Genomic DNA, 27812 nt, shown 5'->3' on the forward strand with positions numbered 1-27812 from the left:
GATCTTGCAACACCCAGAAAATTCAACAATAAGTTCACCAAACACATTGGCGTTCCACACTTCCACGTTGAAGAAGAAGAACTAGATAAACCTCTAGTTTTTAAAACCTCCGTCATCAATCAACAATGGCGAAACTTCTCTCTCTTCTCCCGTTCTCTATCCTCCTTCTATTTTCTCTCTGCTCTGCAAAACCTAACCCTAATTCTCTAAAAGCAGCACACACAGAACTCACTGCCTTCGGCTTTCCCGTCGGACTCCTCCCCTCAAACGTCGCCGACTACTCAATCAACCATACTTCCGGCGACTTTTCCATCAAACTCAGCGATCAATGCATGCTAACACTTCCTCCAGACAACTACCTCGCGACGTATTCGAAGATCGTCAGGGGTAAAATCGTCAAGAATAAGATTGCTCAACTTGATGGAATTAGGGTTAGGGCTTTGTTTCAGTGGTGGTCTATTACTGGGATTCGATCCAGTGGTGATGATTTGGTTTTCGAGGTTGGTATGTTAAGTGCTAAGTATCCGGCTAAGAATTTCAAGGAGAGTCCACCGTGTGAAGGCCTCAAGGCCGATTCTTGAGCTCCCGATAAAATTTGGGATTCGAGGTTTGATTTTGAGAGCTTAATTTGTTAATTTTTTTGAGCTTGTTGTGTGTTGTTAATATTTTATATTGCTTTGCTTTTGGGAAGATATAATGTTGTTTTATTAGCCAAATTAGTAGATTGTTCGAATTATTTATTTTTTCTACTGTGCAAATTAGTTGAGCTGTGGTTTTCTGCTAATTGATGTTGCTTTACGTTTCAACTGAAAATCTGTTAATCAAAGTGACATGACTATTGTGACTGTGTGAGGTTTTATGGTCATAACTGCCTGTTGGAGGGATGATCAGCTTATCTTGGATACGGAGTATAGTGCTTAACAACACCTCCCCCCTCCCACACACACACACACACGAAAATCCGGGCTTTGCCTCTGCTGATGTTATAACTAGGGAGTTGAATTCTGGGTGGTGAAACTTCAGTTATGATGAAGATATCAACTAAGAGATGAAAATGTTGATCACTTTGGAAATTAGGAGATTTGTGTGGTCATAGGAGCATGGAATTTTCTAACCGGAAAATTAGAGAATGCAATGCTCAATATTGGCAATTTTCAGAAACTATTTAGGGGGCGTTTGATCCGCATAGTGGTATGAGGTTGGAATCAAGAATGATAGCAAGATGTATGAGTTTTGAATTTGATTCTTATGCCATGTGTTTGGTTGAAGTTGGAAATGAGTTATGTTTCCTTTTATTTGATACCTTTAGTAAAGGTATGAGCCAAAACCGCTTCCTCTAGGTTTCTAAACCCCATATCTTGGAGGTTTGAGGTATGGGTTTAAAACTCTTTAAAATGATCAACCAAATACATGGTCTATTCTAAACCCATACCCTATACCTCATACCTAGAATTCACGAACGAAAAACCCCCTTAGGATTCTGATGCATTCGTGATTGACTTCAAGTTTGGATGGGTACCCACCTTTGACATAATGGAGGGAGAGGGGACAGAGAGGATTAGATGGTGAGGGCTGGTTGGTGTTCTTTGCTACCTTGTGTTGATTATTAGTAGTATGAAGAAAGGAGTTTTTACTAGCTGATATTGCAATATGAAATAACTTTTCAGAATATTTTTTCTACAATGATAAGGAGGATCTCCTAATTGGTTGTTGAGGAAGTTAGAGCTTTTTTAAGGGGATAAAACTATTTAGAATGGAACAATGGAGTATGCAAGGATTTAGAGAATGGAGTTGAGTGTTGATAGTCGGCACATCTAACAAGTGATTCTTGATTTAGCACGTTGGGAGCTCGGCGAGTCGGCTAACTGTTATGGAAATTAGTTTACATAACACCCGCAAATAAACAAAATAGAGAAAAGGACAAGAGGGAAAGGACAAAAACAATAAAAGAAAGAGGTGAAATTGTGAAAAGGACAATCAGAACATAAATATAAGAGAGAGAAGTAGAGAAAAAAAGTAGATAGAAAAGGAGACAACAGTAGAGAGAGAAAGTAACAACATTAGAGAGAGAAAGTACCATTGAAGATAAAAAAAAAAATTCATTTTTTATACATTTTTTTTTGTTATACCATTGTTTCAATGTTTTGTACCATTGTTTCATTTTTTGGTATCATAATCAGTCCAAATTAATCATAAAAATATTATTAAATTAACAAAAGTAGACCATAAAAGTTCTATCATATTTACAAAATGCCATGTTATGTATTGGCAATACATAACTGTTATGCACAAATACATAACATGGCAATACATACTCCCTCCGTATTTTTTTAAGAGATATACTTGCCTTTTCCGGCCGTATTTTTTTAAGAGATACACTTGCCATTTTTGGTAACTTATCAACCCCACCACCTAATTAAATAATATATCTACTACACTTTATGACCCACCATCCAATTAAAAAATAATTTTACAACTACACCCACCCCACCCCCACCTCCACTTGTTCAAAAGGACATGGTCCCCAATGTACTTATTTATTAAAATATCTACCCCAACCCCACTTCTTTTATTCTTCTTAAGACCCGTGCCCAACCAAGTGTATCTCTTAAAAAAATACGGAGGGAGTAACAGTTATGCAAAAAAACTTTCTCCAGTTTCGGCAATTTTGCAAATATGATGAACTTTTATGGTCTACTTTTTTGTTTTAATAATAATTTTTTGATGATTATTTGTTGGACTGATTATTTATACAAAAAAAATGAAACAATGGTACAAAAAGTGAAACAATGGTACAACAAAATTGAAACAATGGTATGAAAAAATGGTATTTTTTAAATCTTCAATGGTACTTTCTCTCTATTGTTGTCACTTACTCTACTTTTTACTCCTCTCTCTACTTTTTTTCTCCTTCTCTCTCTTCTATTTCTGTTCTGATTGTCCGTTTCACCTCTTTCTTTTATTGTTGTCCTTTTCCTCTTGTCTTTTTCTCTATTTTGTTTGCTTGCTGGGGTTATTGAAACTAATTTCCATAACTGTTATCCTAACCGACGTGCTCAACACGTTGGTGTATGTGATAAAAGATAATCTGTATAATTTCTGTCCTACTGTCTAGCTGACTCTTTAGCTGTGCTGGGTGTGCAAATAGTCTTATGCAGCTAGGTACATGGATCAGTTAGAATTTTTCAGATAGTGAGTGCTGAAGGAAATTAAATATATGGTACAAAACATTCCTGGTTTTTGCCAAGGCTCAAACAGGTTTTGGGAACAAAACTTGTTTATACTAATCCAATTAGGGATGATACTTTTTGTGGTGCCCTCAAATTTAACTAAGCTGTGATTCTACAGTTTAAGTGACTGAAAGGGTGCACGGTCTATGGAAGATTAGTGCGTCAGTAATGATCCACTAATTAGCTAGCTTAACTTCCGCTTAGAGCCTGATTAGGCCTTAATAAACAGTTGATTACGTTAGCGGTTACAGTTGGTATCAAGATCCATTATTTTATTATTGAAAGTATTTCCGAGAAATTACTTAGTTTGCACTTCCGAAAATTAATTCCTAAAATATACGTTTTACTTTTAAATAAACGTATATTTAGATAGGTAATATGTGAATCAGTAATGTGTTATTTGAATTATTTTGTGAATGCATGTTTCATTGTAGATGGTCGCAAGCTGGAGTTAGAGCATCAGTGAAAACTCTATGTATACGAGGGAACCGAATACTTATAAGGCCACTGGAAAGTGGGTGGAGGGTGCTATAGATCATGCGGAAGAAGTACTCGAGCACATTAGGACCTATAACTTGACCAATGGGTATGGTGATCATACCCCTACTCCCGACCAACCATTCAAATAAAATAAATAACTTGAATGGAAATTAACGCACTTCAATAGACGTTTGTTAGCTTAGTATGAGTTCACTCTTTAGTGATAAAGAGAAATATTTGTATAGATCGTAGAGAATCGAAGACGTCGAGGCTTGCACTTCAATAGAGAGATTTGGTGGCTTCCGTATTTCACAAATAAAATTTAGAGAAGAAAAATCTTGGAAGTCCTGAAAGAGAGTCTTTTGGAGGTTAGAACCTGGAGGAAATATGAAAGAAAAGAGCGAGAAAAAAGGGAAGTGCGTGATGTGAGTGTTGGAACTTGGAAGAGAGTTATTTTGTATTCCATGGATTGGGGAAAAGTTTGATGAAATGGCTTGAAACTGCGATGTTAAAGGAATAGCAGGTAGTGGGTAGTAAAACTTGTCTGTTAATGAAGATATTGACTGAGAGATGAAAAAGGTTGGTCTTGTTGGAAATTAAGAGGTCCATGTTGTCATAAGGGGACGCGAAAAATTAGAAAATACCTTGCAAGCAGTTCTTGGCTACTTATTACGATTCCGATGCATTAGCAAGCGTCCAATACCCCAATTACTAGATCAGCTTTCAGGAACGGGTTTGCCCCCCTTTGTGAGATAAAGGAGGCTAGGGAGAGTTTTGGACTTCTAATTTTTCTTTGTTAACGGTCGGTTGGTGTGCTTTGTTGTGTTGTCTTGATTATTAGTAGTCTAGTGAAATAAAACTTCTAGCTGAACTTGTTGTCATCCACCGTTGTTTTAACTTTTAAGAATATATGTTCTGCAACACTATTTTGCATTTCCTAATCAGTGGTTTAGGGAAAACGGAAAAGGGAGAATGATTTTTAGGGGAGGCAGGGAGAAGCTGGGAAACTATTTAATATGGAAGTACGCAACAATATTTGAGAAGACTTTTTGGGTAAAAGTCAGTACACGGACAACCGAGTCTGCACGTGGGTGCATGTGAAAAACGAGTCTATTCATACAACCTAGTATGCAAGTTGTGCATAGTGCAATAGTTCTATGTAGTAGTCATGGAGATGTCCTATTCTGCTAGGGAAACCGATAATTTAGCAATTTTCTGAAAGTTAGTGACTAAGGAAGTGGAGAATATGGGAGTATGGGACAAAGCAGTCCTGGTTTTGGGGATGACTCAAGTAGGTTTTGGTATCCGATCCGGTAACATGCGTATCCCAGTAGTGGTAATATTTATATTGGTGTCCACAAAATTCACTCTAGCGAGCTTTTACAGTTTGTGATTGAAAGGATATACAATATGCTAATGTCTATTCCGATGATGATAAGAAAGTACATATTAGCTTAGTATAAGTTATTTCTGCAGTGATTAGGAAAAAAATTAAGTATAACTGGAGCTGCGATGATGTAACTGAGAACTGAATATGTCAGAGCTTGCAATTTAATGGAGAAAAAGTTTATGGAACTATGGAAGTCATCATAGAGAGTCTTTTAGAAGACAATATTGTATCAACCTAGGAGGAGGAAACAAGGAAGAAAACAGAGAGAAAGAAGGGAAATGCGTGACATGAGTTTTGGAAGAGAGAGTATTACAACTTTTTCAGATATTAAGCCAAATTATTTTGCGATTTGTGTTAAATGGATTTGGGGAAAGCTTTGATAAGACTGGCTTGATAGTTGGGACATTTCAGGAAGAGCAGGCAGTAAATGTAAGCAGTAACTAGAGAGTGACTTTGCCAAAGATGTTATATTGCTTTGATAACAAAATTAGATGGCTCATATTTTCTTGACTGTATATGATTTTTGAAATGAATTTTAGAGATGGATGTAGTGTCCTGTATTAGAGTTTAGAGAGATTGAACCATGGTCCATAGCCAAAGCCTGGCCTTGCATTAGGGTGGGATTGGGAACCCTGATCACTTGTGGTTTTGACTTGTGGAACAACATGCAAGCTATCATCAAATAACTTATTTTAGTTTTGAATTGGCCAACCTTTTTGGTAAATGTATTTTACAGATATTATTACTATTGTGGCTTGATTAGCTCATTAGCCAAACGACTGAACGAGGTTATATTTTTGGGGAATAAACTAGTTTTCTGACCTGCGCATGAAGGTTGTATACTTGTATATTGATATTTGGTGGGTGGCTGTGGTGGAAAGTGATCGCGAGGAGTTCAGGATTATGGTGGCAAAAGAGGGCTTGAAGTAGTGGTAAATGGGTTGTGATATTGTATCATAAGGGGTTTTGTCTAAGTCAGCTTTTTTTGAGGAGGGAGTGTCATACTGCCACGTGTCTGTGCAGTGTCTTCTCATATTAGTATTTCGAGGAGGGTGTGCCGTACTGCCACGTCTCTGTACAGTGTCTTCTCATATTAGTATAGACATGCAACGTGTTTTTCTTTACAAGATGCTTTTATTGTGTAAACCTTCCAATGGGAAAAAACCCAAAGAAGGGGTATCCTTTGGTGAATGTTGGCATAAGGATATTAAACCGTTTGTAGGAATTGGAATGTTCTTGGCCAAATGTCATGTTTCGCCATTTTACTTGAAATTTAACTTGGCAATAAGGCTCTTCTAGTGTTCTAGTACTGTTCTGAATGCCAAAAGTTATACAAAATAAGCTTAGATGAGTTTTAATGAGGATAGTAAGCATACTTATAACTTCATAAGTAATAGGGCCCTTAAAGGATCAAAAGAAAGGTCAAAAACATAATTACCTTTTAACAGACTCCGCGTCCAATATGGGAAATTGATTGGAGTGAAGACTTGAATTTAGAGACCACAAACAATACTGATCCAACTCATCAATCATCGTATGCATTTTTCTGCAGTGTTTTAGTAACTCTGCTACCTAGATGGCTAGATCATTTATCCTTTTACATTGAAAAGGCCAAAAAGGTGCTATTAATGGTTATATTTATCGTTCTTTAAAGCTAAAATGATTTCAGACCATAATCTAGATGCACTAACTCTGTTCTTGAATGCAGAGCTTCACTCATGTTCGTTTCAGTTCCACAAGTGTATATGCATGCCCTAAAGTTTGGCTCTCTGGGAGCAGCTGGTAGTGCTGAATTGAGTAATTTAGTTATTCAATTAGAGTTTCCCACTAAAGTACGAGTAGTAAACTTCATTTTACTGCTTTCCTTGATGTAATGTGTATATAAATATAAATGCTGTTGTACGTACTATCTTATCGACTCTCTGTGCAGTAAAATGCAGCAGGTAGTATCTAAGCTTTGTTTGTATTTGCATGAACTTCTGATGTTGTCTATACTTGTAAACTAAACTTATTATTACTATCATTATTATCGCCGAGTTCATCGCATTAAATATGTCATGCTGCAGAGAGCTGCAAATTCTGTCCATATCTGTTAGTGCCACAGGGAAAAATTGAAATAAACTGCATGTTCATGACTGTCTTTGATCAGAACAGTAGTTCATCACGAAGGTAGTACTTCGTACTTGCCATTTCATTCAACTCCGTATAGCTCATCGCTCATTCGCTCAAGTCTACTGGGTGATTTTGTGATAGGGTTGGATGGTTGCTTCGAGATGTGTCATTCGACAACAGTGAGAAGCTTGAGAGTAAACTTGTGCCTAAAAGTATGCTTACGGTTCCTGGTAGGCTTAAAATATAAAAATTAATTATGTACCTTGTGATTTGTATCTAAGGGCCTAATCGAAATCATCAGTTTTCAGTTTGTGGTTTTGCAATTTTGAAAGGTGTATGACTTAGGTTAAACATTGTTTTGTACCACCTAAAAGTTCGAAAAATTGTTTTTTACCACCTAAAATTATTTGTATTTTACCACTTATTAAAATAATAAAAGTTGGTTTTTACCACCTAAAAACGGAAAAATTAAAGAAATAATTATGTGGGGGTAACTACTGAGTTGCTTCGACTTATTTGCTATTGCTACTCGTATGGTTGTATCTTCCACCACCACCAGTGTTACCATTAAACCTCATGATTTGTTGCTATTGTTGTTCCAGTTCCTCATCATCTCCTGTCCATCTCTGACCGCCAATGCCGCCAGCTGTTGAGCCTCAAACAAATGTTGGTGTTGCTGGGTTTATCTGATAACTAAATAACCACTACTGCAATATCAGATAAGTCGAAGCAACTCACCATTTGGGCTAGTATCTATTACTCCCTCCGTTCCTATTTGTTGTTCACCTACAGAATGTTGAGTGGGAATTAAGAAAACTGGAATCTTGGTTTGTATTGGGATATAAGTAATAATTGGGGTGTAAGAATAATAATTGAGTGTAAAAGATTGAATATTTAGAATAAAGTAATGAGAGAGAAAATATTAAAGAAATAAGGAAAATGAGAGAAATACCTGGTCTCCGCCTCTAACAGAGACTTACTTATGTGAGTTGAAGAACATGTTCCAAGATCTGGATAGAGTCGAAAGATTCGAAACCCATAGAGAAATTCTTGAGACCAAGCTCAAGAAAGGCGAGCCTGTAAGCCCACATATTCTTAAGATGATTGGACTCATTGAGAATATGAGTAGTCTGGATCAACAATTCTCCCAAGAAATGGTTGTAGACACCATCTTCCACTCTCTTCATAGCGGGTATAATCATTTCAAACTGAACTACAACATGGATAGTTTGGACAAGTCGCTAACTGAGCTTCACGGTATGCTGAAAGTCGCTGAAAAGACGCTAAAAAATGATAAGCAAGATGTGCTTATGGTGCGAGGGGGAAAATTCAAGAAATTCGGTAGAAAGAAGAATGCTAAGAAGGGTAGCAAGAAAGCTAGCCCACGTAAGCAAAATGGGACAAATTCTGCAAAGAAGAAGGTGAGTCAACCCACTTCTAAGTCTGAAGGCTTCTACTATAAGAAGAAGGGCATTGGAAGAGAGATTGCTTGAAACTAAAGGAAGATCAGAATAATGGAACAATCATTCTACCTTCAAGTATTTTCGTTATAGACTGTAATCTTACTAATTCAACTTCTTGGATATTAGATACTGGTTGAGGCTCACACTTATGTTTCAATCCACAGGGGCTAAGAAGAAGTAGAAGGATTAGCAAGGGAGAAGTCGACCTACGAGTGGGAAATGGAGCAAGGATTGCTGCATTAGCTGTAGGCACTTATCAGTTATCATTTGTCGTTGCCCTCTAGGCTAGTTTTGGAACTGGAAGAGTGTTTCCATGTTCCAAATATTACTAAAAACATTATTTTTGTTTCTTGCATGGATGCTAAGGGCTTTAATTTTGAAATAAAAGACAATAGTTGCTCATTTTATTTTGAAGAAATATTTTATGGATCTGTAAAGTTAATCAATGGACTTTATGTGCTAGATCACGACAAAGAAGTTTATAACATAAATACTAAAAGGGCCAAAACAAATGATTCAGATCTTACCTATCTATGGTATTGTCGATTATGCCATATTAACATGAAACGCATGAAAAACTTCAGAAAAAGGAATTCTAGAACCATTTGACTTAGAGGATTATGGTGAATGCGAATCATGCTTACTTGACAAAATGACAAAGCAACCTTTCTCTAAAGTTGGACCAATGAGTTCAAATGCTAGAGGTGGTTTCAGCTACTTTATCACTTTTACTAACGACTTCAGTAGATATGGCTATATCTACATAATGAAGCACAAGTCTGAATCCTTTGACAAATTCAAGAAATTTCATAGTGAAGTAGAGAATCAACTAGGCAAGAAGATTAAAGCATTGCGGTCTGGTAGAGGCGATGAATATCTGAGCTTCAAATTTGATGACCATCTGAAAGATTGTGGAATCTTGTCAGAATTGACTCCTCCTAGAACACCTTAATGGAATGGTGTGTCGGAACGGAGGAATAGACCTTGCTAGACATGGTTCGTTCAATGATGGGTCAGGCCGAACTTCCAATAGAATTCTGGGTACATGCACTAAACACAACTACACTCACACTTAATACAGCTTTGTCAAAAGCTGTCGAAAAGACTCCATATGAACTATGGTATGGAAAGCCTCAAAAGTGTCTTTTCTTAAGATTTGGGGTTGTGAAGTATACGTCAAACGATTAATTTCAGACAAACTTCAACCGAAATCTGACAAATGTATCCTTGTGGGCTACCCAAAGGAAACAAAGGGGTATTACTTCTACAATACATCTGAGAACAAGGTGTTTGTTGCTCGAGATGGTATCTTTTTGGAAAGACAACACATTTCCAAAATGACAAGTGGGAGAAAAGTAGACCTCGAAGAACTTCGAGTCGGACAACAAACTCTAGAGAATAATCAAGATGATATTCAGGTTGAAACTCAGAGATCTTTAGAAGTATCTGGTGAGGTTCAAAGACCAACTGGAATTATTGCCCTTCGTAGATCGCAAAAGTATAGATCTCTGCTAGAAAGATATGTTGGTATTTTAATGTCTGAGTGCCATGAAACTCTATTGCTGGAAAGCGATGAGCCTGCGACTTACAAACAAGCTATGATGAGCCCTAGCTCCAAGCAATGTCTAGAAGCCATGGAATTTGAATTAGACTCCATGTCTGAAAACCAAGTTTGGGATTTGGTCGATTTGCCAGATGACTACCAAGCCATAGGAAGCAAATGGGTTTTTGAGTTGAAAAAGGACAAGGACGGAAAACTAGAAGTTTTCAAAGCTAGATTGATTGCAAAAGGATACAAGCAAGTCCACGGTGTGGATTATGATGAAACCTTTTCACCAGTTGCAATGCTAAAGTCTATTCGGATAATGTTAGCAATCGCTGCATATTACGATTACGAAATATGGTAGATGGATGTCAAAACCGCTTTCTTAAATGACGTTTTAACAGAAACTGTGTTTATGACACAGCTTGAGGGTTTTAAGGATCCAAAGAATGCTAAAAAGGTATGCAAGCTTAAGAAATCCATTCATGGATTAAAGCAAGCATCAAGGAGCTGGAATATACGTTTTGATGAAGCGCGCAGTCAGTGACTTTGGCTTCATCAAGAACGTAGACGAATCTTGCGTATACAAGAAGGTCAATGGGAGCAAGATTTCTTTCCTAGTATTATATGCTGATGACATATTACTTATCGGAAATGACATACCTATGAAGAATTGGCTTGGGAAATGTTTTTCGATGAAGGATCTAGGAGAAGCACAGTACACACTGGACATCAAGATCTACATAGATAGATCTAGGAAGATTGTTGGACTTAGTCAAAGTACTTATATCAATAAGGTACTTGATATGTTCAATATGGCTGACTCCAAAAGAGGTCACCTACCCATGTCTCATGAAATGACTCTTAGGAAGACTTAGTGTCCAAAAACACCAAATGAGAGAAGACGAATGAGTGGGATACCATATGCATCATTAATTGGTTCAATAATGTATGATATGATATGTACATGCCCGAATGTTTTGTATGCGCTCAATGCTATGAGTAGATACCAGTCAGACCCATGAGAGGCACATTGGACTGCTGCCAAGAACATTCAAAAGTACCTGAGAAGGCACAAAGATGAATTCCTGGTCTATGGTGGAGATGATGAATTGATTTTTAAAGGCTATACGGACACAAGCTTCCAAACCGACAAAGATGATTTCAGATCACAGTCTGGGTTTGTCTTCTGCCTCAACGGAGGAGCAGTAAGCTGGAAAAGTGCCAAGCAAAGCACTATTGCGGATTCTACAACTAAAGTGGAGTACATTGATGCACATGAAGTAGCAAAGGAAGCAATTTGGCTAAGGAAGTTCATTGGTGAGCTTGTTGTAGTCTTCTCCATTAAAGGACCAATAGCTCTATATTGTGACAATAATGGAGCTATTGCACAGGCAAACTAGCCTAGACATCACCAAAGAGTCAAACATGTACTTTGTATATTTCACATTTAGGTATGTCAGTGGGGCGGGTTTTGTGGGAGACCCGCTCCGCATCCGCCCCAAGTAGGCGGGGATGGAGGTAGGTTTGGCGGGTGATGGGGCGGGGATGGGTATAGAAATCGTACCCGCCATGGGTGATGGGGCGGGTGTGGATTCTGTGTTGAACCCGCCCTATCCCCGCCCGCCCCGCCCCATCCCCACTCGCCCCGCTTCATACCCGCTATGGGTGATGGGGTGATCGAGTTTGGTTTTATGTGCATGTTTAGGTGATAATGTGAATTTAGGTGAGAATTTTAAGTTTTTTGTTTAGATTTTTTTTGTTATGACGAGTAGTTTTTCGACTATATGTGTCTCTTTAGTCGTAAGGAATTTTTTTTTTCTAAAGTTAACTTTCATTACTTCGTACATATGGAAAATGTTTGCTTAATAAGAAAAATTAGGCGGATATTGGCGTGGGTATGGGGCGGGTATAAGACGGGGATGGATACCCAGTTGGGTGGTGGGGCGGGGATGGATTTTAGTTTATACCCATTGGGGCGGGGATGGGGATGAAATTTGTACCCGCCATGGGTGATGGGGCGGGGATGGGGATGAAAATTTTAGGTGGGGATGGGGATGGAGGGACATACATCCGCATCCGCCCCGCCCCATTGACATCCCTATTCACATTCTACTAGAGTTCGTTGAAAGAAAAGAAGTCGAGATAAGCAAGATTGGAACTGATGACAACATCTCAGATCCATTGAAAAAACCCCTGCCACAAGCGAAGCACAACTTGTAGGAGAATACAGTTAAACATAATAACATGTGCGGAACAATCCCCAAAGCCAGGAAACATGTATAAAGCACAGATTAAGCAAACTTACATTCGATGCGTGTTTTCCACAATAATATGTCAACGAACACGAACAAAGAACTCCACTTGTCGTTCCTCTACTTGGTTCACCGACACGTTCAGATCCGTCTTGATTATCGTAGCTTAGACAATCGATCAAGATACTTTGCTTTTGGGAAGAACTCACTTTGGAGGCACAGAGAGAATTAGGGTTCTCTGTGTCTCTAGGGTTTTGAGTAATATGAATTGTGTGTTGGAATAATACAATTAACCTATTGTATTAATGATGTAACCGGCCAAGAACCAAAGGCCTTGACCGGCCACATCACGCAAGCACTCGGACCGCACGCCCCGCCCAACGACACACACTGCAGGCCGAAGCCCACAGCGCACGCGCGCCGAGCAGCTGGGCCGTGGGCCTTGCTCACTCGCGCTGCATTGCTTGTTGTGCGTGCTGTTGCGTGCTCGCGCCCAATGGGCTGGCCTTGCTCGCCTTTGCTCGCGAGCTTGCTGGCTCGTTGGGCCTTGCACGCTTACGTGCTTGGCTCGACAGGCCGGCAACTCCGATGCCCTTCGTATTCGCGATTTAATATATTTCCGATATATTATTTATCGTTTCGTATTCGGCGAATCACCGTCGTACTATACGATTTATTCGTGTCGCCCAGCTTACGAATATTCGCGATACGATATACGATTCCAACAAAGGTCGTATCGTATAATACGTTTCCAACTAGTTCCCGAAAAGCTATTAAATGAATTTCCGATTCATTTAATCCGGTGATCTGTTACGTGTCATTGGTGTGACCTTGTAGGTTCAGTCAAGAGTAAGTTGTGGGTTCAATATCCATTAGAACTCACTGATCGGAAGCATTGCTCCAGCTAGCTGTTCCAATCACTTGATCTCACTGAATTAATTGTTCGCAATTAATCTGAACCTTGGTATTAGACTTAATGCACCTTGGGTGAAGGACATATTTCCTTCACAACTCGCACAAAGCAGCTATGGAAATCAAGCATGTTGGAAAATGGCTTTGATGTCCTCTAATGTTTTAAAGTTTTAAGTTTTTAATATTTAAAACAGATCAAACTTTTTATTCTCAAAATGATTTGAACTGTTTCAAAGACCCAACATGCATTTTTTTTTTTGCATTGGGCTCTTTCATTAATTGATATAAATATCAGCTAGTCCACCATATTTTTTCTTGATAGAAAGAAAATGTTTGTAAAACATTATGGTTAACTATGAGGGGGTCGAAAAACACGACGAGGCGCCTCTAAAAGAGTATACGACCCGCACGATTTTTCCCCTCTAGATGTGGCAAGCATATTAAGTAAATAGGAACTAGCTGTGGGTGTTAGCCTCTTTTAACTAGTCTATAGGAGTCGTCATTCAGTTTAAGAAAACTGACAAAACCTGGTTATCATGATATGCCTGGAGTGCAAACATATTTGACTCACAACGGCCATAGGTTCCCTTGTGATCCCTGGTGTGGAGATCCCTCAACCTACATCCAGTGGAGCAGAGATTGAGAATTCGGGGGACGTTTACTAAGACTTAACTCAGATGAACGCCGAATTATTTATTTTTTAGCTTGAATGATGTCATGCCATTCATAAGTGTCATTGGTGAGCCAACAATTACTTTTGCGAATCGTTTTTTTAGTCTAGGCCAGAGTTCGCGAAAATGTCGACTGAAGCCAGCTGTGGTAGAATATTTCAGCGCTTGGATTTGCAGCATTAGAAATTTCTAGCGCTCGCCTGTTGTGCGCTGGAAATTTCCAGAGCCTACAGGAATTTGTGCAGTTTTTTCTTTTAAGTCAATTTTGTTCTGCGGCTTGAATTTTACCAAACTGGAACCTACGTTATAGCGTTCATACACTCAAACGTTTAGCATTCCCACGCAAATGATGAGTATTTTGCACATACTGGCCTTTGGGTTGGATTGGTAAAGGCTAATACAGATTTTCGTTAATTTTGACTTAAGGAGACTTCAATTCCGCGAAAATACCTTCGGCGCAATTTTGAATATGCGTTTCGGAATGGGTATTTTCAGCCAGACCTACGTAATGCTCAAGGCAGATGCATTTTTTGGTCTTTCGAATTGGTTGCACGATGGAATGCGTTTTGAATTTTCAAATTCTGGTTAGTGATTCATATGCGAGGAAAAGTAAGCGTGCGCTGGAATTTTTCCAGCGCACAAGAGGGCAGCGCTAGGAATTTTTTAGCGCCGACCTAGACAGCGTGTGAATTTGATGCGCTGGCCATTGTGACTTTTTTCTTTTTCCTTGTCGCGTGCGCTAGAATTTTCTTGTGCTTAGATTCTGTGCGCTGGAATATTCTAGCACATGTCGGGGCGGCGCTGTTTATTCTGGCGTTGGGCTCCTGACTGCGGAACTTTTTGTTTCTGATTCGTAGCTTTAACATTATTTCGACGTTTAGAGTATATTTTTGGAATTCGATAAGCATTTTTTACCTTAAACTAAGCGTCTGGTTGATTAGTTTCACATAGCACATAAAAATCTACATCAAACTAACAACGAGCATGATTTCAAGTATAATGCGCATTTAGTTTATGCTATTCTCTGAGGTTCAAAAAGGCTTGGGTGTCAAAGTGTACCAAACCTATCGCTAATCCCCCAACGGGCCCTTGTCGGAGTAGCCAGGTTCATGACAAAGTTTATCAAGGCCTATCCGGTACGTGTTGGAGTGGCATATATTGTGAATGGACCTAGGAGACAAGCGGTTCGGTTTTGGTGGATGTGCTACATTGCGAATGCATCGAGTAGATAACATCTGAAGCGCATGCACCACCGGGCTGATAGGTGTCCTTAGTCTGGACTTCCGAGATGTAACATGCCAAGGAAGTCGAGATTCGTTTATGCAGCTCTGTCACGATCATTCGTCACATTGAATATTCAGGTCGTCACAACTTAATAAGGAAACAATTGTAGTGTAGCGTTCAATTTCTTCTATACGGCTTCCTCACCGACGCACTTCTTGCACAGATTATTTCAATATTGTCCCCAGCGGAGTCGCCACTATGAGGGGGTTGAAAAACACGACGGGGTGCCTCTAAAAGAGTATACGACCCGTACGATTTTTCCCCTCTGGATGTGGCAAGCATATTAAGTAAATAGGAACTAACTGTGGGCGTTAGCCTTTTTTTACTAGTCTATAGGAGTCTCCATTTAGTTTAAGAAAACTAACAAAACCTGGTTATCGTAATATGCCTGGAGTGCAAACATATTTGACTCATAACGGCCATAGGTTCCCTTGTGATCCCTGGTGTGGAGATCCCTTAACGTACATCCAGTGGAGCAGAGATTGAGAATTCGGGGGACGTTTACTGATACGGGGAGTGCCCAACATTAGCCTACGCGGCGCGGTCCTTACTAGTTAAATTGTGATGATGATGGGACTGTTAGGTTATGATACATATAACTGAATATAAATCATGCGGAAAAACCATAAAGCCAGGAATCCAAATTGATTGCCACATAACATTTAGCATAATTTAGGATGCATACTCTTTGTAGCGTGCCCTCCCTAGCTGCGCCCGAACCGAACAAGAACAAGTCTAAGACTCCAAATGTCCTCCCCCCGTAGATAGTCCACAGCACGCTCGGGTCCGCCTTAGATTTAATTAACTAGAATTGCACTAAGGTACTATGTGATTTTCGGATTTTATGACAAATAAAAATCTGAGTTTTAAGCCTAAAACTTGAATGAATACTTGAATTACTCGTTATAAATTGTGAACTATGATCACCTATTTATAGGGTAGGAATATGGTATTGGAATTCTACTAGGACTTTAAAAATCATAATTCTTTTAGAATTAGAGTTCCATTAAAACTAGTAAATCAGAAAATTAATCTAATCCTAATCACTTAAGGATTCGAAGTATGCACAAATTCCAACACGCACACGAGCATGACCCACATGCGAGCAGGCCATGCCCGCGCGCACACAAAGCCCGCAGCAGGCCTCGCAGCCCATACGAGCTCGCTGCCATGTGCTCGCAGCCTTGGCGCGCTGGGCCTGACCTTGCCCTGGGCCTGGCGTTGCCTTGGGCTGCTGTGACGCGCGCTGGGCTTGTTGGACGTGGGCCTGGCTTCGCGCTGGGCCTTCGTCTAGCAAGCTCGTCCGATGCTTATTCGTACGACGCGCTTCCGATTAATTTTCCGATTTCGGAATTCATTTCCGATACGAACAATATTTAACATTTCCGATTCCGGAATTAATTTCCGTTTCGAACAAATATTTAATATTTTCGTTTCGGAATTATTTTCCGATTCCGATAATATTTCTGATTCTGACAATATTTCCGTTTCCGGCAATATTTCCGATTCCGGCAATATTTCCATTTCCGATAATATTTTCCGATACGTACCATGTTTCCGTTTCCGGCAACATCTACGACTTGGATAATACTTATGTTTCCGATACGATCCATATTTCTGTTTCCGGTAATATCATCGTTTCCGGAGTATTCATAATTTTCCTTTGACGATCTCAGCTCCCACTGGAACCAAGATCCGTCGATTCCGAATATCCATAGATGGAGTATTTAATACCATTAAATACTTGATCCGTTTACGTACTATTTGTGTGACCTTACGGGTTCAGTCAAGAGTAAGCTGTGGATTAATATCATTAATTTCACTTGAACTGAAACGACCTCTAGCTAGGCATACAGTTCACTTGATCTCATTGAATTATTAACTTGTATAATTAACACTGAACCGCATTTATTAGACTTAACATTAAATGCATACTTGGACCAAGGGAATTATTTCCTTCAGGGACATGCGTTATGCTACATTACTACTCTTGATTGATTTTAATGCACAAATATTACTAAACAGATGTCAAAACGCTGATTTAGATTGATTTAAGGTGCTTAACAATAAACCGGTTTGTCCAAGAGTTATCTGATTTAGGCGTGAGCAATATAACAAATTAAAGTTATACTACTACAAAAACACCTTTGCGGGTCGCCTCTAAATTGCTTTTAGTGTCGCCTATGGGGCGACTCTGAAGCTAGGGACTCGAAAAGTATTTGGTATTTTAGAGTCACTCTTTGAGTCGACACGAATACTATTATACAAGTCGTCTATTAAGGAAGAGGCGACACTAAAAATATTTTTTTCAAAAAAAAAAATTAATTTATTAATCATTTCGAGTCGCCTATTATACTAAGAGGCGACGCGAAAGATACTTTTTAATTATTTTAAAATAATTGATTAACCTTTAATGTCGCCTCTAATCTCTATAGGCGACACGAAAATTATTTTTCGGAACTATTTTTATAAACTTCTTAGTTATAGGAGTCGCCTCTAAAGTTTATAGGCGACACGAAAAAGTAATTTCGGAAATTTTTATTAAATTTATTAATAATCGAGTCGACTAACATACGAAGAGGCGACACGAAAGATGTTTTGCAAAATTATTTTTATTAAATTCATTACCTTTAGAGTCACCTCTTAAGTTTACAGTCGACACAAAAAATATTTCCGAATTACTTTTTAAACCATTTTACCCATTTTGAGTCGCCTATTATACACCAATGGCGACACGAAAAGTATTCTTTTACTTTAAAAAAAATATTAATTAACCATTAGGAGTCGCAGAGGCGACACCAAAAGTGTGTTTTATGTTTTTAGTTTTTTTTAGTTCTCGCTAATTTTGATTATTCTACGTACGTAATAATAAATAATAAATTCACAAAATACATAAATAGAGAGTTGCAGAATTGCAAAAAGATTTTTTATTAATTCAAACAAGAAAGTTGGTTCAACAAATATGTATTCCAAAAACTTAACCACAATTTCTTATAGTTTTCTATCTCTGAAAACTAGAAAATGACTACAAACAACTACTAATAAAATATCTGCTCTTTTCCCGAACTTCATCGATCTCTTCTTGAGTGTACGGGTTTGGAGAAAAATTTGTACTTCAACACAACAATGTATATATATAATTAGTAAAGTTTGGATAAAAGCTATCGCATAGTTAAAACTGAGATAAAATTAACTAAAATAACAAAAATGCACGTACCTCTTCCAGATTACCAATACTTTGTAATCCCAAGTAAAACTATTTGATCCATGTACTTCACGACGTAATAGCCACATTCAAGCATTTTCAGTTCCCGGGAACACTAAAACACAAATATAATACATATTAAATTAAATATTAACATATATATGAATAAAATTACGATAAAAATAATAATCAAACTAATTAAATTCTTACTGTAATTTATTTCCATCTTAGAGACTTTCAAGATCCTTTGTTGTTGGCTTTCCAAGTCCGATAAGTTCTAAACACGAGAACAATTCATTTGTCACCAACAATAGGTAATTTAAAATATAAGAACAATTTGACACCAAAAGGAGGTACAGTTACAGACAGGCTAAGAGCTTCAGGGAAAAGTAAGCATCTATCACTAAAGAAAGGGTCCTTAACTCCTTGTTTCCACAATAACACACTCATGGTAATGTTTGTCTACACCTACTCATTTCCTTAATGAAATAGTCTTGAATGAGACCATTGTTACCTGATTCACTAGTATAAGATTGGGTACGGGTTCGTAATTCGCTAACTAATTTGCTAAATTAGACAAAAATGTAACATTTTCATGTTATAATCCGCCTTTTCAGTTTGTGGTTCGTGGGATGATTAGGGAACTATGTAACATTAAATGAGACTATCTAACGGTAACTAATAGTGAGACTATGATCACTTCTGAATTTATTTGAGTTAACTTTTAATTCTCACAATAAAATTAGTCTAACACAGTTTCACCCGAAGGCATACTTTTCTTTAATATGCTACTGCAGAAAAGACGGAGAACACTGAACATAATGTTGTCGAAGAAGTAAGAACTGACCTCGTATTTTTGGACCAGAGAAGCCCACAAGGATTTGCATTGTCCAGGTGTCCGATTGAAGCCATCAGCTACAAGGCTTGATGATATCTCTTCCCAGAGTGCCATACATCTTCTTACAACCTGGAATCTCTCATGCAAATCTCCATGAAGCATAATCAACTTCTTAACCTCTTCAGGCTTCCATTTATTCAGTATCATTGACTCTGAACGCTTTGAGGAACGATTCAGTGTCTCGTCAGATTCCTCTTCGTTAATTTCCACAGGTCCTCTTTTGTCTATAGATTCCTCCAGCAAACTAGAAACTTCACCATTTTTTCTAGCAAACCATCTGAATCTTCAGAATCTGTAGTAGACTCTGCTTCCACATTAGAAGTAGAAGTAGCATCATCAACCTTTCTAAGGAGTCTATCGAGTTCACTACTTGCTATTATGTTCATCAACCTCAAAATTGCTGTTATGTTCTATGTTCATGGCCATCTCATATTCTATGTTCATGGCCATCTCATATTCTATGTTCATGGCCTTTCTCTTGATAGCCTGCATACGTTGAGCACAATAGCCAACAAAAGACAATGCACACAATTGGAGTACAAGCTAAAAAAAGAATCGAAAGTAGAAATTCAGTTTCAACAGTAATGCTTTTCACCCCCTCCTTACTCCCCTTTTGGGTACTCTAGAATCTTATTGCTATATTTTGCTACCCATCTCAGTAATGGCAGTATTTTCTATAGCACTGTATTTTCTGTAGCATTATTCGTTAGTTGATTTAATTAGAAATTAAAACAAATAAAGATCAGGAGTGAAAAAATAATGCACCTATCCCTACGAACAGATAATTGGGGGAAAATTATAAAACCAAACTTACAATTTCTCAAATTTGAAGAATCAGAATTTATGACAAAAATTCATACAACAAAGATGAATAGACAATTGAAAAAAAAATAACTAACCCAAATTTATCAACAGAGATGAATAGACAATTGAAAATTTCGACAGATAAATTGAATACATAATAACCTAATTTATCAACGAAATTTTCAGTTCAAATCAAAAAAAATATACATAAAATCCCAGAAGAAAGGGGTGATTTCAAGGTAAATAGAAAAGGTGAAGAAACCTCCATACTTGTACATGGCGAGTCGGAGATGGAGATGGAGATAGAGATGCGCATATAGAACTAAAACGAAAACTATGAAAATACCTTGTGTGGTTTTAGGTTTGACCCAAAAAGCCCAGTTATATTTTTCATGAAATGCCCCTGAGGTTTAACGAAATGCACCAAATACACTCGCGTGTTTCAAATTACATAATATACCCATATTTAAACTTATTTGAACCAAATGCCCTTAGACTTAACGAAAGTCTAACACCGTTAGTCATTAGTTTGAATTATCCCTTAATCAATCTAATTGATTAATAATTAACCCCTAATTAATAATTTACTCCATTATGCATTTTCTTTAATTTAACTTTTTTCTCTTTTTTCTCTTTTTTCTTTATTTTCACTCACCCCCTTCCTTCTCTTCTGGTTCAACAAGCTCAACAACAATCCATCCCCTTCCCTCCTGGTTCCACCACCACCGACCACCGACTTCCGTCCACCGACCACCGACTTCCGCCCCACCGACCTCTGCCCACACCACCACCGAGCTCCGCTTCAATCTAACTCCCGTACAAAAAATCTTCAATCTAAATTCTCATTTTTTTTCCCCAAATTGTCTCAATTCGATTTCTAGAAATGCGAATTATAGGTTGGTGGAAGTATAGGACAGCAGCACATAGAATTAGAGAAGAGAAGAGGAAAAAGTTAATTTTGTAGCTAGAATTTTAGTTTTTCGTTCTTCAGTTTTCTTCTTCTTCTTCGTTTTTCCTTGCCTTCTTTCTGGATTTTTTATTTGTTTTGATTCTGTTCGCACATAGCAGCAGCAAAATCGTAATTATGAGATATAGCAACAGCGATTAGTAGAGATTAGAGAACCTAGTAATTCTATTTTGGTTTTTAGATTTTCGATTATAGGATTAGAATTCAGAAATTTCGAATTCATTTTCTATTGTTCTTGAGTCTGTTCTTCAATTTCCATAAATTGTGTTACGAATGGGATTTTAGCCACGGCTTTACCATCGAACTATGAATTGAGCAATCCAAAAACCATGAAGAGAACGAGCACAACGACAACACTGGATTTGAACTTGAAGAGTGAGAGATCTTGGCTTGCGTCTTTAAGGCTGGTTTCGACTTCTTCTTGGTTTTTGTTCTTGAAGATTGAATCTGGGTTTTCAAGGTTTCAATTTTTTGAGGATTTGTCAATGGATGAGGATTTAAGGGATTTTCAAATTCAGTTTCTAATGGTGTTGAGATTCTCGAACCAGAAGAGAAGGAATAGGTGATTGAAAAGAGGAAAAAAAAAATTAAAGAAAATGAAAAATGGAGTTAATTAATTAATTATTAATTAATTAAGTTAATTAAGGGCTAATTCGAACTAATGACTAACGGTGTTAGACTTCCGTTAAGTCTAGGGGCATTTGGTGCAAATAAGTTTAAATAGGGGTATATTATGTAATTTGAAACACGCGGGTGTATTTGGTGCATTTCGTTAAACCTCGTGGGCATTTCATGAAAAAACCGTTGTTTAATTAAACATTGTAGCTGAACCGCTATATTTCCACTTTTTTTTATTAGATAATCGAAAAACGCGAAACAACCTCAGTTACCGAACAACCCCTTAATTAGTTTTCCGGGTTTTAGTCTCGTGATTTTACTTTTTAATTTTTTTTGATATAATGTATGCTATTATTTCTAATATAGTGTCGCTTATTCTTTCGTAAAATAATTAACATGCGCTGGCAAAAAAAATTGTATGATTTTTAAGAAAAAAATAAAATAAAATTGAGGGATAGGTGTCGCCGATTTTTATGTGCGACACCAACGCTTTTAGAGTCTCATTTTATATCACAGGGGACAATAAAAGTATTTCATTTGATTTAAAAAAATATATATATAGGTGTCGCCTGTTATCAATGTGCGACACGTACCAAAACTTTTAGAGTCTCATTTTTTAACAAAGGCGACACTGGAAGTATTTATTTGATTTTTAAAAAAATATTGAAAAAAATATATATAGAAGAAATAGGTGTCTCCTGGCACTATTGTGCGACACCAAAACTTTTAGTGTCCCATCTTATAACAAAGACGACGCACTAGTCTCTTTGAAATATCTGCTAGCAACTTTATGTGTCACCTGTTTTATAAAATGGGACTCTTAATGTTTTGGTGTCACGCATTAATTTGAAGCGACTCTAAAAGGGCGACTTATAAAGGTGTTTTTGTAGTAGTGTGTACTAATTCAATTAGCAGATTTATATGGTGGGGAAAGCAATAAAAATATAGATTCACGTTACAGCAAAGCGTAGGCTTTACTGCGGTTCTTAGGAACACCTACCACTTGACTTTACTAGCTTTCCGTTTGGCTTTAGAACTTTCCGATGACTGACTAACTGTGGGACGGGATTCTTCCAGAGTTTTGAGTATTTTAGGCTTAGGGATTGTGTTTAGGTTTCACCAGCACTTCAACAGAATTCAGGCAATCAGGCGGTAGTGTGGGCAGGGTCTGCTTAACAGTGTGTTAAATGAGGCAGACACACGAATACGGGACAGAGAGAAGCTTCGGTCAATACTCAAGCTTAAGGGTTTAGATTTGGGAATGTGTGTTATTTTCCGATTTTCAGAGACACTACTTATAGTAAAATAGGCCAGAATAAGATAAATCTTCGAAATGAGAATTTTCCAACTGAGATCTGTGCAGCGCTAGAAAATTCAAGCGCTTGGATCAGGAGCGCTGTTTATTTCTAGCGCTTGCAATTTGAGCGTCAGATTTGTTCTGGTGACAGCTGGATCAATTCTATCTTGTATGATTCGTGTAAGGAACAAACTGCAGCCCTGGATTATAACAACGCTTGGGTCTTGAGCGCTGGAAAATAATGAAGCTTGGGCTGCCAACGCTGGAATTTTCCAGCGCTGGTGTTTTACTTCACTTTTCCAGTCTTATCGGTTTTCTACCGAACCTTACTCACGTTTTCTATCCTTAGGAATATGAGTTGGGATGCAACTCTTAGTCCTTACCCAATGATAAATCGTAATGCGACTTAAACACTTAGATATTTTATCTTATACGGTTGTTATTCTGGGCAGCGTTCAGGCATAGCAGTTACTACAAATTGTGGTTTCTAAAAATGGAAATATGGTTTAAGGGATATCAGTCAATCATAGATGTTTGCGGCATGTTTAGGAATTCTTAGTCAAGCGGTGTTTGGTTTCATCATCGAACACACCGCGCGTGTCGGGCTTAGGGACAAATGTAGGCGTCTACATAAACCATTCATAGAAATGAATTAAGCTTCATTCTTCCATTAAATTTTGATGGTTTTATTAAATGATGAGTCCTTTCAATTTGGAAAAAAAATTCAAGATAGACTGTCAGGACCAGTCCTGTGACTAAGAAATGTCTATCAAGTGAACTTAAATGTCAAAAGTTGAAAATGGTCCCTGGTCGGAAGTTTTCTATAAAGGTGGACGCATAGAAACCGCTAGACGACTAGAATGCAAGATGACTAGTAGTTATGTTTGTTGAACTATGTGGACATGGCAATAACATAATCATTTGCATAGATACTTACTTGACAAGACTACTATTGGACAAGACCTATGAAACTTTACTCTAAGAGATGAAAATCTGTCATAAGTAAATTTCATTATCTTATTAGACACTAATCCTTAATACCTGAGTGATTTGAGCTTACTTGTTTGAGAACTGGTTGCTTTGACGCTTTCATCCATCGCACCGTAAAAGGAGACCATAACGACAACGCTCGGGTAATCACCTATCAAACGAAGTCTAAACTCAATATTATAAGTTTGGGATTGTCCTCCCATAAATCGGGAAGAGATGCAAAAAGTCGTATAAGGCCACTCGGAGAGCTAGAAACTGTAAAATGCATGGCCGTGCTCAGATGAATCACAGGCTATGATTATCTATTTGTTTGACCAGTTGAACTCTGACACCGAGAAATACCTCTTAAACGTAATAAGGATGACCAGTCTTACCTTATGTTCATGAGCTGGCATCGAGCGACAAAGGAATTAGGAAATGCACACTTGTCCCAGACAAGTGGGAGACTGAAGGAAATAATTCCCTTAGTCCAAGTTTGCATTTAATGCTATGTCTAATAAAAGCGATTCAGTATTAATTAAGCAAGTTAATTATTCAGTGAGATCAAGTGATCTGAATGCCTAGCTAGAGGCTGCTTCAGTTCAAGTGGAATTAATATCATTATTGCCACAACTTACTCTTGACTGAACCCGCAGGGTCACACAAATAGTACGTGAACGGATCAAGTATTTAGTTGAATATTATATTCAATAAATACTCTAATTATGGATATTCGGAAATGACGGCTGTTGGTTTCAGTGGGAGCTAAACAAACTGTCAAAAGGCAAAGAAAGAATATTTTCCGGAAATGAAGATATTACCGGAAACAGAAATATGGTTCATAACGGAAATATAAATATTATCGAAGTCGAAGATATTGCAGGAAACGGAAAAATGGTTCGTATCGGAAATATTAATCGGAAATAGAAATATTGCCGGAATCGGAAATATTACCGGAAACAGAAATATTACCGGAATCGAAAATATTGTCGGAATCGGAAATATTATCGAAATCGGAAATATTATCGGAAACGTAAATATTTTTCGAATCGAAAATAAATTTCGGAATCGGAAAAACAAATCGGAAGCACGAAACAAGCGACATACCGTTGCACGAAGCAATGGCCACTCGTTCGATGAGCCAAGCGCAACGCCAAGCACCAAGGCCCAGCGCCAACACAAGCACGCTAGGCACAAAGACCCAGCGCGCCAGCGCCCAGCGCGAAGCAGTGCTGGCCTTGTGCGGGCTGTTCGTTGCTTGGCCCATGGCGCCAAGCTTGCTTGCTCCGCAAGCTTTCTTGGGCCACAAGGCTGTTGGTCGGTTGGCTTGCCTTGCAAGAAGTCGGCCAGCCTAACATTTCAGGAATATTGGTTCTTGGTATATTTCCAAGACTTTCCTAAAATTGTTCTAGGGTTTTGGCTCCTAGGGTTTTTCCTATTTCCTATAAATACATGGCCTATGGACATGTACAAAACACATCAATTGAAACACAATTCAATACACTTTGCCTATCACCTAAAAGTGAGATCTCGAAATCATAAACCTTATATTATATCCTAGTTGGTACGATCTAAGGCGGATCCTAACGTGTTGTGGACTTTCTACGGAGGGACGACGTTTGGCGTTCTAACTTGTTCTTGTTCGGTTCGGGAGCAGCTAGGGAAGACACACATCACAAAGTGTGTTCACTAAATTATGCTAAATGATTATGTGCATTTAATTTGGATTCTGGCATTTATGGTTTTTTCGCATGACATTGGATTGTTCATAACCTAACACACCAGGTCCTACATCCTTTCGGATCGAGCGAGGTCGAAAACAAGGAAAATGCTCATATATCCAAGCCTGAAGAAGCGTCAGCCATCCTCCGATACCTCGTGACTCTGACCGTGAAGATACACCCAGCTGGCGATAAGGAAAATCTAAGCAAGCAGATCCCCGAGAATATTCAGGCACATCATCCAGTTTATCGAGATCAAGCAAGACCTTTGCAGATAGCCGACTCTTACTCTTATCAGTAAACATACAACATCCAATAGTAGACATCAACCACCTTATCACTTGGCACGTTGTATTCCTATCAGATGCTGAACACAAGTCAATAATAGAGGAAGTATTCAAACCACCTTTATTCCAATGGACCGGTTTCAGCATATCCTCTCTAGGGATGGCAAACGGGCGGGGCAGGTGCGAGTACCCCCTCCCCCGCACCGTACCCGCCAAAAAAAAGTGTACCCGTCACCTACCCGCTACCCGCGACGGTTATAAATTTAATATCCATGCCCGCCTAAGCGGGTATAAACGTATATCCACACCCGCTCCACCACCCACGTGGATATACACTAGTCACTTCTACCCGTCTGTACTCGACTAAATACCCGCCTAAATACCTGCCTAAATTTCTGTACTAATCCGCCAATTTAAGTTTTTAAATCCACAAATTTAATGAAATATAAGAACCATTTGAAAAGGAAAAAAATTTCCATCACCACGCTTCCACTGGAAGCTAAAATTAGACAATTGAGAATTTCAAGGCTTGGAAAGAAAACTATTGAATTTACAAAGGCGGAAAAAATTAGACAAGAATTCTAGAAACAAGTAAACTACATCCGCTGTTAATTAGATTAAGTGGGATTTATGAAGCAATGCTTCTAATTCTCCTTTCACTCTTCTTTGAAATTTCAGTCAACTAGCTAGAATAAAGTATCATCAATTTGAGAGAGTATTGAGAAAGCAGTGGAGGGCGAGAACTATGATGGGGTTGTAATGGCCGGTGGAAACCCGAAAGATACAGTTTTGATTACTAAGATTTGAGAGAGAGGATGGGAGTGGAAAAACTGGAAGTGTGAGATTGTATTAGAGTTTCCCTAAGACCCTAAAAGATGGGTATATATTACAGTTGGGCTTATGTTTTATGGGCCGCCAAGACCTATGTTGTATTTACTTGAGCGAGTTCTCTTATTCAGGCAGGCAGATAGATATGGTGCGGGTAGGCGGGTCTTAGGCGGGTATGACATAAAATCCACCACCTACCCGCTACCCATTGCGGGTATGACGTTTTGTACCCATACCCGCCTACTACCTGAAGGAAATAATGCCCTTGGTCCAAGTATGCATTCTATGTTAAGTCTAATAAATGCGGTTCAGTATTAATTAACAAGTTAATAATTCAGTGAGATCAAGTGAGCTGAATGCCTAGCTAGAGGCCGCTTCAGTTCAAGTGGAATTAATGATATTAATCCACAGCTTACTCTTGACTGAACCCGTAGGGTCACACAAATAGTACGTAAACGGATCAAGTATTTAATGGCATTAAATGCTCCATCTATGAATATTCGGAATCGACGGATCTTGGTTTCAGTGGGAGCTGAGATCGTCACAGGCAAGAAATGAATACTCCGGAAACGATGATATTACCGGAAATGGAAATATGGATCGTATCGGAAATATAAATATTATCCAAGTCGTAGATGTTGCCGGAAACGGAAACATGGTACGTATCGGAAAATATTATCGGAAATGGAAATATTACCAGAATCGGAAATATTGCCGGAAACGGAAATATGGTCAGAATCGGAAATATTATCGGAATCGGAAAATAATTCCGGAAACGGAAATATTAAATATTTGTTCGAAACGGAAATTAATTCCGGAATCGGAAATGTTAAATATTGTTCGTATCGGAAATGAATTCCGGAATCGGAAATTTAATC

General features: G+C 38.3%; 2 protein-coding genes across 6 annotated transcripts; one reads left to right on the forward strand and one right to left on the reverse strand.

Annotated features, from left to right (window-relative positions):
* Positions 1–7368, forward strand: LOC110780696 (uncharacterized). 2 transcript variants are annotated; one of them, XR_008928012.1, is made up of 3 exons: positions 36–607; positions 6809–7269; positions 7354–7368. XR_008928012.1 is itself a non-coding variant. In XM_056837049.1 (2 exons), exon 1 carries the CDS (start codon positions 126–128, stop codon positions 579–581), a length of 456 nt encoding a protein of 151 aa, XP_056693027.1. In that variant the 5' UTR covers positions 1–125; the 3' UTR covers positions 582–607; positions 6809–7136. The 2 variants fall into 2 exon arrangements, 1 of the variants encoding a protein (XP_056693027.1); XM_056837049.1 differs by lacking the exon at positions 7354–7368 and having other exon boundaries at positions 1–607; positions 6809–7136.
* Positions 7369–18252: 10884 nt separating this feature from the next.
* LOC110794232 (ribonuclease J) lies at positions 18253–20622 on the reverse strand. 4 transcript variants are annotated; one of them, XR_002534969.2, is made up of 5 exons: positions 20518–20622; positions 19393–19929; positions 18756–18822; positions 18558–18660; positions 18253–18453 (listed from the first exon to the last, which is right to left on the reverse strand). XR_002534969.2 is itself a non-coding variant. In XM_056837050.1 (3 exons), the coding sequence occupies exons 1-3, from the start codon at positions 19588–19590 to the stop codon at positions 18635–18637; spliced, it is 291 nt and encodes a 96-aa protein (XP_056693028.1). In that variant the 5' UTR covers positions 19591–20601; the 3' UTR covers positions 18253–18634. The 4 variants fall into 4 exon arrangements, 1 of the variants encoding a protein (XP_056693028.1); XR_008928013.1 differs by having other exon boundaries at positions 19393–19747; positions 20518–20603; XR_002534968.2 differs by having other exon boundaries at positions 19393–20603.
* Between the last annotated feature and the right edge of the window lie 7190 nt (positions 20623–27812).

The sequence above is a fragment of the Spinacia oleracea genome, chromosome 2 (assembly GCF_020520425.1).
Source record: "Spinacia oleracea cultivar Varoflay chromosome 2, BTI_SOV_V1, whole genome shotgun sequence".
NCBI classification, from domain to species: domain Eukaryota; kingdom Viridiplantae; phylum Streptophyta; class Magnoliopsida; order Caryophyllales; family Amaranthaceae; genus Spinacia; species Spinacia oleracea.